This window comes from Sparus aurata, chromosome 3 (assembly GCF_900880675.1).
Source record: "Sparus aurata chromosome 3, fSpaAur1.1, whole genome shotgun sequence".
NCBI lineage: Eukaryota > Metazoa > Chordata > Actinopteri > Spariformes > Sparidae > Sparus > Sparus aurata.
The window spans coordinates 12,769,440-12,785,605 of NC_044189.1; the positions used below are offsets into that span (position 1 = coordinate 12,769,440).

The 16,166-nt window shown below is 41.8% G+C and overlaps 1 protein-coding gene and 4 non-coding genes across 6 annotated transcripts in view; all 5 read left to right on the forward strand.

Moving 5' to 3' along the window:
- The first annotated feature begins 30 nt into the window (after positions 1 to 30).
- trnah-gug (transfer RNA histidin (anticodon GUG)) lies at positions 31 to 102 on the forward strand. Its single transcript has one exon. It is a non-coding gene; the product is annotated as a tRNA-His (tRNA).
- A 581-nt stretch (positions 103 to 683) lies between these two features.
- Positions 684 to 755, forward strand: trnah-gug (transfer RNA histidin (anticodon GUG)). The gene has a single exon. It is a non-coding gene; the product is annotated as a tRNA-His (tRNA).
- Positions 756 to 1,965: 1,210 nt separating this feature from the next.
- On the forward strand, positions 1,966 to 2,037 carry trnah-gug (transfer RNA histidin (anticodon GUG)). Its single transcript has one exon. It is a non-coding gene; the product is annotated as a tRNA-His (tRNA).
- Positions 2,038 to 2,266: 229 nt separating this feature from the next.
- On the forward strand, positions 2,267 to 2,338 carry trnah-gug (transfer RNA histidin (anticodon GUG)). Its single transcript has one exon. It is a non-coding gene; the product is annotated as a tRNA-His (tRNA).
- Positions 2,339 to 4,347: 2,009 nt separating this feature from the next.
- Positions 4,348 to 16,166, forward strand: part of ptk2aa (protein tyrosine kinase 2aa) — a 61,903-nt gene continuing 50,084 nt past the window's right edge. Inside the window, exon 1 of one of the 2 annotated variants that reach the window (XM_030411890.1) lies at positions 4,348 to 4,546. Coding sequence is in view for 1 of the 2 variants with exons in the window: in XM_030411889.1 (XP_030267749.1) it covers positions 15,579 to 15,597 (19 nt within the window). In the remaining variant the exon portion in view is untranslated. Of the gene's footprint in view, positions 4,547 to 15,356; positions 15,598 to 16,166 lie in introns of those variants that run through there. The other variant, XM_030411889.1, reaches the window with a different exon arrangement.

Below are 16,166 nucleotides of genomic sequence, written 5' to 3' on the forward strand. Positions count from 1 at the left end.
GCGGCAGAGCGTCACAGTTCTGCGTAGCGAGCCGTGATCGTATAGTGGTTAGTACTCTGCGTTGTGGCCGCAGCAACCCCGGTTCGAATCCGGGCCACGGCAGACTGTCCTTGCTCAATTTTGAGGCCGTCTCATTGACAGAAAGAAAAATATCGGTAAAATAAAACTTACACCTGATTAAACACGAGGAAAAAGTTCAATCTTCATTAAGAACACATATCAGCTAAAGCCCGCAGGCTATATGGGTCTTTTAGGACCTCCACTTTGCTCTAGGACCAGGTTTACCCTATTTACTGTAGTTCAGGCGCAACGGAAATTAGACAGCGGCTCACTTTACCACAAACGTCTTAAACAGACTGGTTTAATAAGTTACGTGACATGCAATGGAGTTCGTATGCAGATCCTAGCTGTGTGTGTTTGAATTAAGAATAATATGATGCCAATGGTAAACTCTTCTATTGCCCAGCAGTCTCCAACAAGGGGTTTGCGATGCTGTTGTGATGCGTAATATTGACAATTTACATTAAAACTATGTAAATAATATATCCTCGAATGTCAAGAACTGTATGGTAATTTAAAAGTGGCGATTTGTATGCTTGAATATTTTACTTGAACTTCTAATTTGAGCTTTTTCTACCAAATCTTTAGACATTGTTTGATGTATGTGAGAGTCTTGCTCGACAGCCGTGATCGTATAGTGGTTAGTACTCTGCGTTGTGGCCGCAGCAACCCCGGTTCGAATCCGGGTCACGGCAGACTGTCTTCGGTCAATTTTGAGGCCGGCTCATTGACAGAAAGAAAAAAATCGGTAAAATAAACTTACACCTGGTTAAACACGAGGAAAAAGTTCAATCTTCATTAAGAACACATTTCAGCTAAATCCCCCAGGCTATATGTGTCTTTCAGGACCTTCACTTTCCTCTATGACCAGGCTTACCCTATTTACTGTAGTTCAGGCGCAACGGAAATCAGACAGCGGCTCACTTTACCACAAACTTCTTAAACAGACTCGTTTAATAAGTTACATGACATGCAATGGAGTTCGTATGTTTGAATTAAGAATAATATGTTGCCAATGGTAAACTCTTCTATTGCCCAGCAGTCTCCAACAAGGGATTTGCGATGCTGTTGTGATGCGTAATATTTACAATTTACATTAAAACTATGTAAATAATATATCCTCGGAAGTAAAGAACTGTCTGGTAATTTAAAAGTGGCGATTTGTATGCTTGAATATTTTACTTGAACTTCTAATTTGAGCTTTTTCTACCAAATCTTTAGACATTGTTTGATGTATGTGTGGGTCTGCTCGACAGCCGTGATCGTATAGTGGATAGTACTCTGCGTTGTGGCCGCAGCAACCCCGGTTCGAATCTGGGCCACGGCAGACTGTCCTCGGTCAATTTTGAGGCCGTCTCATTGACAGAAAGAAAAAAATCGGTAAAATAAAACTTACACCTGGTTAAACACGAGGAAAAAGTTCAATCTTCATTAAGAACACAAATCAGCTAAAGCCCGCAGGCTATTATGTGTCTTTTAGGACCTCCATTTTGCTCTAGGACCAGGCTTACCCTATTTACTGTAGCTCAGGTGCAACGGAAATCAGACAGCGGCTCACTTTACCACAAACGTGTTAAATAGACTGTTTTAATAAGTTACATGACATGCAGTGGAGTTCGTATAAAGATTCTAGCTGTGTGTGTTTGAATTAAGAATAATATGATGCCAATGGTAAACTCCTCTATTGCCAAGCAGTCCCCAACAAGGGATTTGCGATGCTGTTGTGATGCGTAATATTGACAATTTACCTTAAAACTATGTAAATAATATATCCTCGATTGTAAAGAACTGTATGGTAATTTAAAAGTGGCGATTTGTATGCTTGAATATATTACTTGAACTTCTATTTTGAGCTTTTTCTACCAAATCTTTAGACATTATTTGATGTGTGAGCCCTGTTCGACAGCCGTGATCGTATAGTGGTTAGTACTCTGCGTTGTGGCCGCAGCAACCCCGGTTCGAATCCGGGTCACGGCAGCTTTTCTGGAGGGAAAAAAAAAACCTGTGTGCCCTCTCTGTAATCACGAAGCTTGTGGTTGAAACGCTTCGCTTACACTGCCCACTTCAAAGTGTGTGTATTCCAGAATATGTTCTTTTGATCTGTGTTTCAGAGAGAGATTAATTCAAACGCCTCCCCCCAACTAAGGTTCACTTTGTCTTGATGACAGACAGTCTGAAATGTGTCGTGTTTGGGGCGAAACGAACAGCCGTGATCGTATAGTGGTTAGTACTCTGCGTTGTGGCCGCAGCAACCCCGGTTCGAATCCGGGTCACGGCAGTCTCTCATCCTTGACGAGACTCCCTTTTGAAGGAGGGGTGGTCTTTAATAACGTCAAGGCCAGAATCGACACCAACCCCATCACTGTTCAATTGTCACTGTCAGGCAAAATAGCAGTCACTATTCTATCTGTCCCTTCAAGTGTGATCCTGGCTCGAAGCTTTAAATCTGACTGGAAACACTTCATAATGACCATCTTTCATAAATGGTTAACAAGATTTTAGTTAGTACGTATTTCAGTGTTCACAAAAAATAGAATGCTTTAAAAAACATTTTTATAAAACAAGGGTTTAGTGTGAAGTTGCAGCTGATGCATATGCTCGTCAATAACCGTGTTCATCTGTACACATTGTTTGTTTGGCCATTATAAAGTTGTGAAATAACTATTACCTAAAGTTTAATCAGATATGATTTTACCATTTAATAATGACGGTTATTATAACGTGTTACTGATGTGGCTTTGCAAACCATGAAAATCCAAAACAAAAAACAAATGCAGGCCTACTGATGATCTTTGGAAGATGCTTGTCCCTATAGAAAGATAGTCAGATCACTAACATTAAGATTCTCCCAGGAGTGGAAATGAAAATGAAAAAAAAAAAATGTCCATACTGCTAAACGTATGGAAATCCATACCCTTGGGGCAAAATATGCAAACCCTGAAACAGTGCAATGACAAGTAGGGGCCACCAGATGTCGCCTTTGAACCTGTGCACAGATGAGAAGCACCTCCTCGCTGGTGTAAACTGTATTCACATGCAGAGGAGTACCTGGCATTGACATGAGAAGACATCGTTTGATTAAATGCAAACTTGTCAAGGAATTTCCAGCACTGAAGTACAATTTAATCTAAAATGCATCATAATCTTGTGTCCTCAGTCTAGAAGGGGCCCAGTGGCATACTTAAGTCAAGTATTGAGAACTTGTAACTGCCTTTCTATTAACTACATCCCACATCTGGGGCAAATGTTGTACTACACTTATTTGACAGCCTTGTTTACTAACTACTTTGCAGAGAAAGATTATTGATACAAAATATAATCGACTGTCATATCTAGATAAGACTCTTTTGATCCAAGGGGGTGAATTCACGGGCTACTCACGACACGATATGACACAAAGAATATTTCCTTCAAAGGTGATGATCTCTCATTGGATAACAGAAAACATGAGGGGGCAATCACAGAACACAACGCTGAAACTGCTGGGACATGCATAAAAGTTTCCTAGGGCATTTTCAAGATGCTATTTGTAGCGCAGTGGAGTGGAATCCACAGGAGTCCTAAGGTATGGGAAAGGGTAAAATCTTAAAAGAACCTGAACCTTTCCCTATCGACTTCCTGTAGGATTTTCAGACACGTGGGAATCAGTGATTTGGTTGGAACCCATAGCAGAAAAAAGCTTCCCAATAAGACTGTGGGAGTCTTAAAAGCTTTTTGGGAATTTATGGGAATTCTAAAGTATTCCATTGGACAAGTTGAAAATCCTTGGTAATTGGTAACTCTTGGAAAAGTGAGCAGTGTTCAAAGAGATTCAATCGGGGGGAAACTAAACAATATGTCTGTGAAAGTCCTGTCAAAACAGAACCAAACATTTTTCCAGTAGGCCCGTGGAGATCCAAATAGATCCTAAACTTTTTCAAAATGTGATTTTTAGACAATTATAGGAATCCTAAGAGCTTTCATTAAAACACATTTTAATTCTAAAAAACTTTTTAATTGAGAATTCCCATTTGAATCTTCGAAACATATGCGAAGGACATTACTTGGAAAAGCTGAAAATCCTTCAGGACACTGAATGTATTTACTATAGAACCACTACTACCACTCATATAATTGCCTGATAATACACAAAGTATGTACGCATTGATTCATTCATGGTTTGCTGTTTGCTGGGCCTGAGGCTATGCTTCCCTCACAGGGAGTAGCTCCCTCTCTCTCTCTCTCCCTCCCTCCCTCGCTCCCTGCAGCAGCCATATTGGAATGCTGGATGTGGAGAGGGGAAGCAGGAACAGGCGACGAGAAAAAGGGAGAGGGAGGGGGGGAGACAGGCAGGAGCTAGAAAAAAAAAACAAAAAAAAAAAAACAGTACCAGTAACTACTCCTGGCTGTACAGCTGAAATAACGGATTATTTATCGACTCTTAACACCTTCTGCTGCCGGTAAAGTCGACAGGAACCTGCCGGACGTCCCCCTGGAACAAGTCGACGTGAGTGATGTTGTGTTTGTGGGATTATTTCAGCAGCTAAAAAAGAAAGTACGGGATGCGGTCGGTTGGAAAACGTTCGTCCTGGCTGCCGTTAGCCGTTTCCTCTCCGCAGCTTTTCAACCACTTTTTTAAAACCATTTTTCTCTCTGGTTATAACTTGGAAATGAGTGACCAGTAGTTTAGCTTCAAAACCGCTTCGTGACGAGGTCGTACTTTCCGTTTCTTTTCTTCTCTTTCTACGGGTTCGTTAAGTTGGAGCCGTTGGAAGGTAGAGTGACACACCGCCACCGAGCCCGTCGCCACAGTCACATGGAGTGAATGTGGAGTAACGTTTAAGTCAAACGGTAAATAAAAAAAAAAAAAAGAGCAGGATTAACCTACATTTAGCGAGTTTCTAATCTCTGACCTGAGTGTGTGTGTGTGTGTGTGTGTTTTGTTCCTTCTATGTTGGACTCAATGCTGTGTGGTTACCTTGATGTGCCCCCCTGGATCAAACTGAACTCTACCTCTCGATCTTAATGGGCCAGATTATTTTTTAGGTTCTTAAACCTAACAAACTGGCCCAGAAATGTAGGTTAACTGGCAATTATAACATGCTGTTTTTATCGATTAGTTTATGATGTATCATATCATGAGCCGGCCCGGGCTCCCCTCTCATTCTGCTGTCACTAATAGCCTAGTGACATTGATCAGCATTTCAGCAACTTCCAGCTATTCATGCACAGATTTAAAGGAACACTTGACAATAAAATAATATTTCAGTCGTTATCTACTCAACCCCCGTGCCGATGGAAAGACGGGTGAAGTTTCTTAGTCCACAAGTTGCAGCAGTTCTCCTTAACAACCGGTTTTGATTTATGTAGCCCAAAATCACAATCACATCGCCTCAGAGGGCTATACAAACTGTACAGTGAACGACACCCTCTCCCTAGGACCCTCGATTTGAGTGAGGAAAAACTTGCCATTTTGAGAAAAAAAACCTTTCAGCAGGGGGAGAAAAAATGGATGGAAGAAACCTCAGGAAGAGCCACAGAGGAGGGATCTCTCTCCCAGGACGGACGAGCATGCAATAGATGTTTCATACACAGAACAGAACCGAAAAACAAAATCGTGATTTACAAATTGCTTCGAAAGGATATTTGATACAAATTATAGTATATGTAAAGTGTTTGGATCCATGAGATGACTGAGCAGGCCGAGGCATCGCCAAGTGGCGCCCGAGCCACACGACCTCCTCTCCACCGTGGTGACCTGGAAGGAAAAAAACACAAAACAACCTTTGATAATAAACATAAAATGGCATAAAATGGCTTTAACTGGTGTCATCCAAGTCCATGGAAACCCCAAGATCCAAAACTGATTTTTGACGATGTTATTTACGCCCTTGACACGCAATCGAGCTCCGGGCTGTAAATGACGTCCTTTCAAATAAATGTGGGAGCTCTCTGCTTCTGGAGACATGGATTATGTTGGACAAGCTGTATGGAGACTTGTTTTCAGAATTTTACTTTTTTGTGAGCTTTCTCCTTTAATTGCAATCTTGCAAATTATAGCTAAAACAACTGCTTGAATAATTTAAAGGTAATCATTTAATCGAGCAAAATGCCAAATATTTACTGGTTCAAGCCTTTCAAGTGTGAAAATGGGCTGCTTTTCTCAGTTTTATTATATTTTAAGTTTAATACCTTTTGTGTATTACCTCTTTGTAATTTTTCAAAACAAGATAATTAAAGACATCACCCAGGCTCACAGGAGCTGTGATATCGTTCATCACATTTTAAAGGGTAAAAAACTTTTAAGTTAATTTCCTTTTCCTTGCAGGTTGAAACACCTTAAGAACACTGATTTTTCAACATGTTTCCTTTCATTTTTTAGATTTAAGAATTGTTATAGGGATGTTAAAGCGCAAAGCTCTGAAGCGCAAAGTGACTAAATCTAAGAGAAAAGGCTCATCAACATGCTGCCCTGTGTTCTGTGCCAAAGGTAGCTGGAGCCTGATTTGCTTCTACTTCATATTCCAGATGCAAGAAAATGCTAATGAATTGCAGTATCCTGAGGCCGCTGAGGCTTCCGACCCGCAGTAAACTAATAGGAGTGCCGCTCTGCACCCTTATGTTTGCACTTCAGTGGACAAGCTTAACCTTTGTGTATGGATGTGATCCGTGACTGAAAAGTGTGGGGAAAGGAAAGTTTCTTTAAGGTCATTGTTCGGTTTTGGATACAGCTGTTAATCACGGTTTGGTAGATTGCGAGTACAGTATTGAGATATTCTGAACGATACGGGCTGTCATTTATTGGAACAAGCTAAATTTGGTGGTTGCGATGGCGTGACGGGGTGACAGAGCCAGTGCTTTTTAACGGTTTCTCTCATATGTTTCTTGCTCAAAACACACAGCCTGAAACGCTGTCAGATGTAAGACTAAATCCTCTCGCCCAGCTTTGAATTTAAATGTAATTGATTGGCAATGACATTCACAAAGCCTTTTACAGGCTTGAGGTGGTATTTCTAAATCAGCGAAGAAGGCTGCTAATTAGTTTATCCACTTGATTAGCTTGTATTTAGTCCCACTTACCGTGGCCAAGTGGGAAATTTGTATGGACAGCGACGACCTACTGTGGCTCTTTTGCCACTTCGAATTGAGCAAGTCTGATTTCGTTACATTCAAGTTCATCCCATCCCTGTCTTCGGTCTGCTAATTTGCCATCGTAGGATCAAAATGATTGCAGTGGAAACATGTCATTACCTTCAGTGTGTGAAACAAGCAGAGAACAACGTTGTTTGCCTGTTTTTTTTTACTTTAAATTTGGCTTTTGTGATAGATTCACAGACAGTAGAGGCAATAGCTACACCTTTTCTGACAGGACTGTTCCCGTGGCTGGTCTACAGCAGGCTAATACAGGCGTGGCAGTGGTGAGTGTGTGCGTGCTAGTGTTTCCGTGTGTGTGTGTGTGTGTGTGTGTGTGTGTGTGTGTGTGTGTGTGTGTAAATTGCAGAGCAGTGCAGGAGGCCTATATTTATAGAAACACTTGACTACACTTAGAGATCTTACAGGAGCAGTTCACGACATTGCAGAGAACTCTACAGTTTGCATTCTGTGTTTGAACTTTTTTCTTCTCGTGCAAGGTTTTTCTCTTTGTTTAACTTTCCGATTATTTGCAGTAATCTACTAGGCTATATGTTCTACTCCAGTTTGGTCTATTCTAGACAGACGGGCAGAAAGAGAAACTGCGGAGAAAGACAAGAGGGTAACAGACGATTGCAGTATGTGGTGTGACTCATAATGACTCTAAACTAGTGATGGGAAATCGTTGCAGGCACATATTGTGTGTTTGTGTGGAGGTATGTCGAGGTCCTGAATAAGAGTATGTGTGTTCTTTAATATGTGTGTCATGTGGAATTCATGACACAAAATGAAGTAATTTGTCTGCAGGAGGGGGGAAAGAACGACTCTATTTTGCATTTTTTTAAAAAAAAATATTTTTTTTAAATTAAAGTTGTTTGCTGTTGACCTAGCAAACATGGTGGCATTTTTTCTCCCCAGTGATTGGCTACTTCATCCCTACTGTGTAAATACTTGCAGCTGTGTGGAGGTCAAAGCTGCTTTCTTACATTTCGCCCAAATGAATGAGTGCTATTTGCAAACTCACCTCAGGAAGGAAAAAAGACATGAATGAACAGTTAAACTAAGCAAATGCTTTTCTTTGTTTTGCACCAGTAACTTCATCGGGAAGTATGACTAATTTTGTGTGTGTATATCTGTGTGCGCGTGTGTGTTTGTGTGTGCAAGTGCTGGCATGTTAGTGATCGTATGCGTCCTGGTTCTATAAATTTGGCCTCAATCTTCCTGGGGACTAATTCCCCTGCATCCTCCTGCATGTGGTTTCAGCTGCGAAGGAAAAGGAACGTGTGTGTGTGTGTGTGTGTGTGTTTTGAGGCTGAATGGACTCTTTCCCTTTGCTTCTGGATTGGTTGCATTCAGGAAGGAGCCCCCACACCCCTCCACACACACACAAACGCACACACACACACACACAGAGCACTTACTGTACATCCTAAAGCATGCTGCGTCCCTCAGGAGCTGAAAGGAAAACGCCTTCTTCCTCTCAACGCTGCTCGGATCTCTCCGAGTGTTTACATCTGTGTTGATACGTTTGTGTGTACCTGGGTGTGGGGGTGTGTGTTTGTGTGTGTGCATACTTGTGTGTTGCTGCACTGTGATAATGACTGTGCTTACCCAAGATAACATGAGTAAACTGACTTGACTTGGCTTTTTTCGGACGGAAATACTTTTGTACTCATCATTACTTTGGTTTTGCCATTTGTGTGGGCTTTCTAGTGGTTGCATTTGTGCATTTTCTTATTTACATTAAGACAGTACCTGGACGGTGAACACCTGTGTGTAATTGTGCATTTGTTGTTGTTAGGTTTATTTTATAGATAGATAGATAGATAGATAGATAGATAGATAGATAGATAGATAGATAGAGACTGATTAATCAACCAGGCCAAGGTCTGTTGGCCAATATTGGCAAATTGCAGATATGTCAGAAACAACATGCAGTACAGAAAATGCCAAAGTAGGTTAAGCAATTTCTAAATATCTTGGAAAATATGCAGAATATGTATTTCGCTCCCATGCCCAGCCAGTATAAGTTTTGCCCCACACTAAACTTCTTTATCAGCCTGCATTAGTCTCATGTTACACCCTCGAGATCCACATTTGAATGCCTTAATGCTTTTTATCTATGTCATCTTTTCTGTCATGCGAAAAAATGGCAGATTTCCACGTGGTCAGAGAAAGTGCACATGTTCTTCTTGATGGTTCAGTTCAAATCAGAGCGCACCACGAAGCGTCTCTCCTGTCGGGCTCCTGGAAGCACTCGGAGAGAGACTCACATCGTCAATCACATTCCCTCAGATCATTTCCCCTCCAGCTCCAATGTTGAATGTATTGATTTGATTAAGGATGCTAATGAGAAGAAGGTCAGCCACATTGGTGATAAATAAATCATTGAAAGAAATGATATGCGGAGCAGGGATGCATCGCAGGATCCGTGCTATCACTGACACTGACCTTGTTAAGCAGATCAGCAAATGGCCATGATGTGACCAACACACCAAGAGAAATGTGTGATATGTAAGATTAGTAGTAGTAGTAATAGTAGTAGTAGTAGTAGTCAGCATTACATCACTAAAAACCACCAGACCTGTGATGTATATATTGGTGAGTTGTGTACTTTCATCATCCAAATGTGTTAATCACTACTGCAGTCCGGTTGATGGAGAGGAGTGTGTGTGAATCCACATCTTTTTATCAGCAGAAGTCATTGTGGCTCTGCGCTCCTTTATGGATGGCCTGCTCTGAGCCCACGGTCTCAGTTTGTAGTGAATCAGTACTCTATAAGAATGACTTCCTTACAGTAAGGTGCATAGATTTCAAAATTGGGAAAGAGACTGCGCTGGTATGGGATTAATGCTCAATATTAGTATATCGCAAAGCATGAGTTGAGTTGAGGTATCAGTCATTGTAGGCCTGTCGCGATGGAAGGATTGGCTATATATGGCCTGATCCATTTCCTATAGAGTGATTGTGTTTGGCCAACGGAAAAGAAATCCCCATTGTGCTTCTATAGACAACATAGTATTAGGAAGCAATGAGTTTCCACATGCTTTTGAGAGTCTGTATGTCAGCTGTTAAACTCCCCACAGTGGGATTTTGATTTTGAAAGACAGTACTTACTTGCTTGTGCATGCATGGGCCAGCTATTTCAAAGTTGAAAGTTCTGTACGGTATTCAATAAGAATGCATGCATTTATGTTTAAACATCCTTATTTTCCCCCTGAAAATGTCACTTGCGTTTGAGTGTGCGCAGTTGGATAGTGTACAGTATTGCCTATTTCTGCAGTCGTGTTTGAGAACATACACGAGTTTAATGGAAGACATTATGTTAGCAGGTTTTTCGGGCTTTTCCTAATACAGTTGTTCTAGTGTGCGTATGTGAATAGATGGCCTGCTGTGTAGCGTAGCATTCTTACTGTGTGCACTGAAATTTGCTACAATGGCAGGAAATGACATCGTAGTTAATGGCCTGTCCCTCCTTGGGGCATGCACACACAAGGACACACACACACACACACACACAGAGACACACGCACAGTTAGAGCGAGCTACCTTCGGTCATGCAGGTCACTGGTGCAGCATGTCAGCTTGTGATGAATGAAACTGGAGCGCAGAGATTCCCTCTGGTATATATTTGTGTGTGTGAGTGTGTGTGAGTGCATGAATAAGACTGACTCTTGGACTCAACTGACATGACTCCACAATCTAATGACCGCTCTCTTTTTCCCTCAAAGCGAAGCAGAGACTGAACTGCAGTCAAGAGAAGAACAATTACAACCACAGATATTGTAAATAAGTCGCCCCCTCTCTCTCTGAGTGTGTGCGTGCCTGTCGGGTTTGAGCGGACAGTCAGCGTAATTACATCGCAGTGAGTCAGAGGGAGAGAGAGAAAGAAGTAATTGTTGGGCTTTGTCATAGCGAGACAGAGAGAGAGAAGAGGTGGGAGGAGGAGAAGCCTGTGTTCAGAAAAGGGAGAGAAAACAGAAATAGAAAAAAGATGAGGGAAGAAGACTGGAAGAGAGAAGGAGATGTATTACTGTATGTAAAAAAAGAAATAAAAAAGAAATGTCAATACCTCCTGGACACGAGTATTTCTTTTAGCTTCACAGGCAGGCTTGGTGGCAAATTTCTTTTGCCTGTACTTTCAGACAACAAATGCGCTTCGTTCAACCAGTAACAATACATAGTTTGAGCCATTTGGTAAAGCTGTAGTTAATGGAGCACTTCAACATTTTGGAAATACAATAACTTGCTTTCTTGCAGAGAGTTAGATGAGAAGATTGATAAAACTCTCATGTCTGTACTCTTAACTGTGAAGCTACTTGCCAGAAGCTAGTTAGCTTTGAAACAGGATGAAACAGCTTGCCTGGCTCTGTCCAGAGGTTACAAGATCTACCTATCAACCTAAAAGCCCGCTAGTTGGTCAAAGTGTAAAATTGAGACCATAACCATTTGTGGTAGAGGCCATCTGAGACCCATTTTCTGGGGCTGATGCTGAGGATAGTATACCCCTTTTGCACTGGTCAAGAATCGCCCTTAAACCTGCTAAGATCAGGCTTTTGTGTGCAATGGGAATGCAGCACACACAGGTTTTCTTTCACCTCTTCTCGGCCTGGCTTTGATCCAAGTGTAAGAAGCGGGTGAACGCGCTAAATTCTGACGTATTTCCCACTGCGCAAATCCAGATCCAGTGTTGACGCACAAATAAGGAAGGAGTTTGGGATGCTGTCTATTGTTGTTTCCTCTTCTGTTACGACATGGACCTTCATGCTGTGTACTGCTTGCTTGTATTTACTTTAACCGGTGTTGTCACCTGTTTCTGGCGCATTCGTGACGTGACATGTAACGCTTCAGATGAAACTCACAGACTGGCTGCCTTGCCTGTGGGAAGATTTTTAGTGGGTTAACCAATTAAGACCTGCTAATTTTGATGGAAAACTGGTATTCTAACTATTATATTATTATACTATTATAACTATTATACTATTATAACTGTCTTTGATGTGAAGTTTGACTGTCGGCGAACAGTGAACAGAATGTATAAGCATTGACTATAAACATGACTTTAAACAATTAAATAACAAGACAACGGAAAGATATCGATCTACCTTTGCTTGTGTAATCATGTATAGGGTGACTGGTTTCTAGGTTAAGTACTTCACTGAGAGCGAGAATGAGACCAAGGCAGACATCAGTGTCTGCTTGGCCAATCATATGACCTCATCCCTTCTCTCATGCACAACCACGCACCCACAAGAACACAAAAAACACACAGTCATAATAGATCACAGCGGAACACACACACATACACATTTACACACACTCAGAGATCAGCAGTAAAACACCTGGATACGAGCCATAGGTATGACATCACACATATTCACAGACTGGTGTGCTACCATAAACTAGTGTTGCTGAGGTCAGATGTGGGTATAATGCCACAGTGTGTGTCTGGCTGTGTGGCAACGTATATGTGTCTGTCTGTGTGTGTGATTAGTCACTAGCCATCACACTCGTGTAACAAAGGTTCATTGAAGAATTGTCTCGAGGCTGCCCCTCTGTCTGTCTTCACCCTCCCTCCTTTTACCTAAGTGTTTACTTCTGTTTTTAAACATAAATGTTTATTTAAAATTATAGTTCCAAACTCTAGAAAAAAAACCTGTAACACCTTTCTCAAAGTGTAACATATGGATGGAATGGGATGTTGTGCCATTTCCTGAAATCTCACTTTGAAAGACTCGGGTGTCCAGATGAAGCAGAGACTCACTTATTTACCATTGCTTACCCAGTGTTAATTGAATTTTTAAGGACAAACCATGCAAAACGACAGCAGTGGAGTTGCTCAAAGACTATTTGACACATAATTGAACACTAGAGGGCAATGCTAGTACACCAACTCCAGCAAAGCTTTACTGGAGTGAGGGAGGCAGAGATGGAGCGACAGAGCTCACATCCACCCTCTAAATGAGAGTTGGAGTATACTAGTGACTTTGATCACGCGCGTGTGTTTGTGTGTTTGTGTGTGTGTGTGTGTGTGTGTGTGTGTGTGTGTGTGTGTGTGTGAATTTGTGTGCGTGACATCTTGGCCTACTAATCCAGTGGCCCATTAATCTGCTTTACTCCTGAGCAACTCTCATCTTGTCTGTCTGCCTGTTTTGCTTACTTGTGTGTTTGTGTGTGACAGTGAGTAGGCTTGCTTCTACCATGGCTCATTCATAGGCTTTGTCTTCAGTGTCAGTGTGATGAGAATTTAGTGTGACCTCCTGGATATGATATCAAGACCCAGTTACAGCCACGGGATTTTATGGCATTTTGAGCCCATCTTGTGACACAAATTGTTGAAAAGAGAATGGAAAGTTCCAGCCACAACCGATGTTCATGCCCTCAAATGCTGACTTCTCTTTTGAGTCTTGCCGGCAATGTCAGTTGACATCTCTAATACACATTTGTTTTATCATCTAACATTGTCTCCCAACGTTAAAATCCATTGTATGGGCCCAGACGCACCAAATCAACATCTTAGTGCTAGTGACAGCGAAGGCTGACTGTTGCGTTGTCTTGTGTCACCTGAAGAGACTACAGCTGACAGCCAGATACCTGTGTGAGAGGAAAATGCCTCTCTGCGGATATTCAGATTGTTGTTATGACAAAGCTGCGTTCACCACTCTTGCTACTATAGCTGCGTCTTATTGGGAATATGAAAAAGAAAATGGCAAAGCCATCGGTGAAGAAGAGGAAAAACCATGCTAAATGGGTGAATGAAAGTCACTGATTGTACTCAGCCAAAAAACAGACTAGTACTGATTGTGCAGGATACACAACAACAACTAGGGCCACAAGTGGCCCCGAATTGGGACGGCAGCCGACTGAGGCATGATGTGTCTGGACCCCAGGAGTCCTAGGTTAGCCAAAATGTTTGAAAAAACGATTGCTGACTATGAAGAACATAAGTGTTCTGATTATTCAACTACATACGGTATTCATTATTATTAGCCCAGGCAATTAGAGGTACATAATTTTCTCCTCCCTAGCCGGCACCAGATTAAGTGAAACATTTCTGAACATCAGGGTTGAATTCTGCCATTATTTATTGCAGAAACAAAAGCGCAGCTTATACTTTCTGCATCTGCGATGTTGCGAGGGTCTGTGTGACATGAATCTAATCGTTTGCCCATGTCAAGGCGGGGGTCTGCATACGCGCCGGCACATGTGTGAACATGTTGGTGTACACTGACACACAATGCACAAATAGAACCAAGTCAGTTTTGGACTAGACCATGGCATTATGTCTGCAGTGTACAGTGGCACATAATACTAAGGAGGGGTAACTTCGGACTGTATAGTGGCTGTTTCAAGAGAAGGCAACAATCAACCATGAAAAAATAGATGAATATTGTAACAACACATCATTTACATTTGTAACATTAAAACATTTTAGTCTCATTGCTAATTTCCAGTATATTAGACTATGAAGTAATAAAGTTAAAGTGAGTTAATTATTTTCTCTCAAAATAACAGTCAAATTAGTTCAGGTTGGGTTTCCTTCCCTCTCTTGCCCTGGCTGCATGTGATTTGATTTGATAAGGGTATAAGTGGATTACTTGTGCGCCCCTTACAAAGCAAAGTCAGTGGAACAATTGGCGGTTATTTCACGTGTCTCCCATTTTCTGTCTTCTTTTTGTTCTGAAGATCGATGATTTCTGTGGGACAATGTTGAGTTGAGAACATTGGGTTATGACTAATTGAGTAGCTCCTCGGGGGTGCATTTGTGTCCAAGAGGCAGAATAGCCAAAGGCAACACACAGACACACAATGTTTAAATAACTGATACCCCTCTCCCTCCCTTGTTATATCACTCTGAGCTCTGCTATATCAATTTTCTTCTCACTTTCTCTTCTTTTTACCACTTTCTTCCATTGGTGTCACTGTACTTTTGCCTCTTTTCCTCACTTCTTGTCATCAAATTGTTACATGATTTCTCTCCATCTTTTCCTCTCGTCTCTCCCCTCGTGTCTCCTGTACATCTGGCTCCCTCTCTCCCCCTCCATCCTTCTCCTGGGACACAAAGACGCCCCCACCCCTCCTCTCCCCCCCTATTCCTTCCTCCTTTTCTCTCTTCCGTCACCCTCCCCCGCCTACTCCTCCTCTCCCTCCTTCCCTCTCCCCTCCCCTCCCCTGCTCTACTCCCACTCGTGCTGCTGTGTATTTGTGTGTCAGTTGTAGTAGTAGAGTGAGGAGGAGGAGGATGGGTTTGTAAGCTTAAGCCGACATTAGCCATCATTACTGAGTTAGCCGGCTAGCACATCTCAGCGCCAACCCACAGACGACCGGGATTTTGGCTTTTCCCAATTAAGCTGCCTGTCAGGGGGGAGATTACACTCTCTTCCCGACTCTTCTTTTTGAGACTTTGAATGGAAGGGCTATACCATGGTAAGAAATTCAACATACAGTAGTGTGTAAGTGCGTGTGAGTGGCTGAGCGGGTGGGTGCATGTGTATGAAATCATGTTATGTGTGCATTTAAGTTTATGCATGCGTGAAAAATTGTGTTGTGTGTGTGTGTGTGTGTTTGAATGTGCATTCATTCTGCAGCCTCTAAACCCCAAATAAGTGTTTCTAAGTTTGTGTGTGGTCTATAGATTTATATGCATCAATATCTGAACTTACTGTATTTATCTGGAATTTTTAGTTGGAGTGTAGTTGCAGATGTTTTGACTTGTGTGTATCGAAAAAGAATAAATGATAATGATAATAAGTTTTGTGGTCATTTTAAGAAAGATTATGGGTAGAAGATGAAGGAAGAGGTATGTTATGGAGCCCAACTGATAGTCCATCACAGATCCGTATTGGCGTATATGTTGTCCAATATCTGCCAATACAGAAGCGTTTTACAGACCATCCGGCAGAAAATGATGCCATGGGGTTATGTGTAGTTGTTAATTTCCAGTGACATTTTTGGACGCTATAGTTCAATGTTAAACTGTGAAATACCCACTTTGC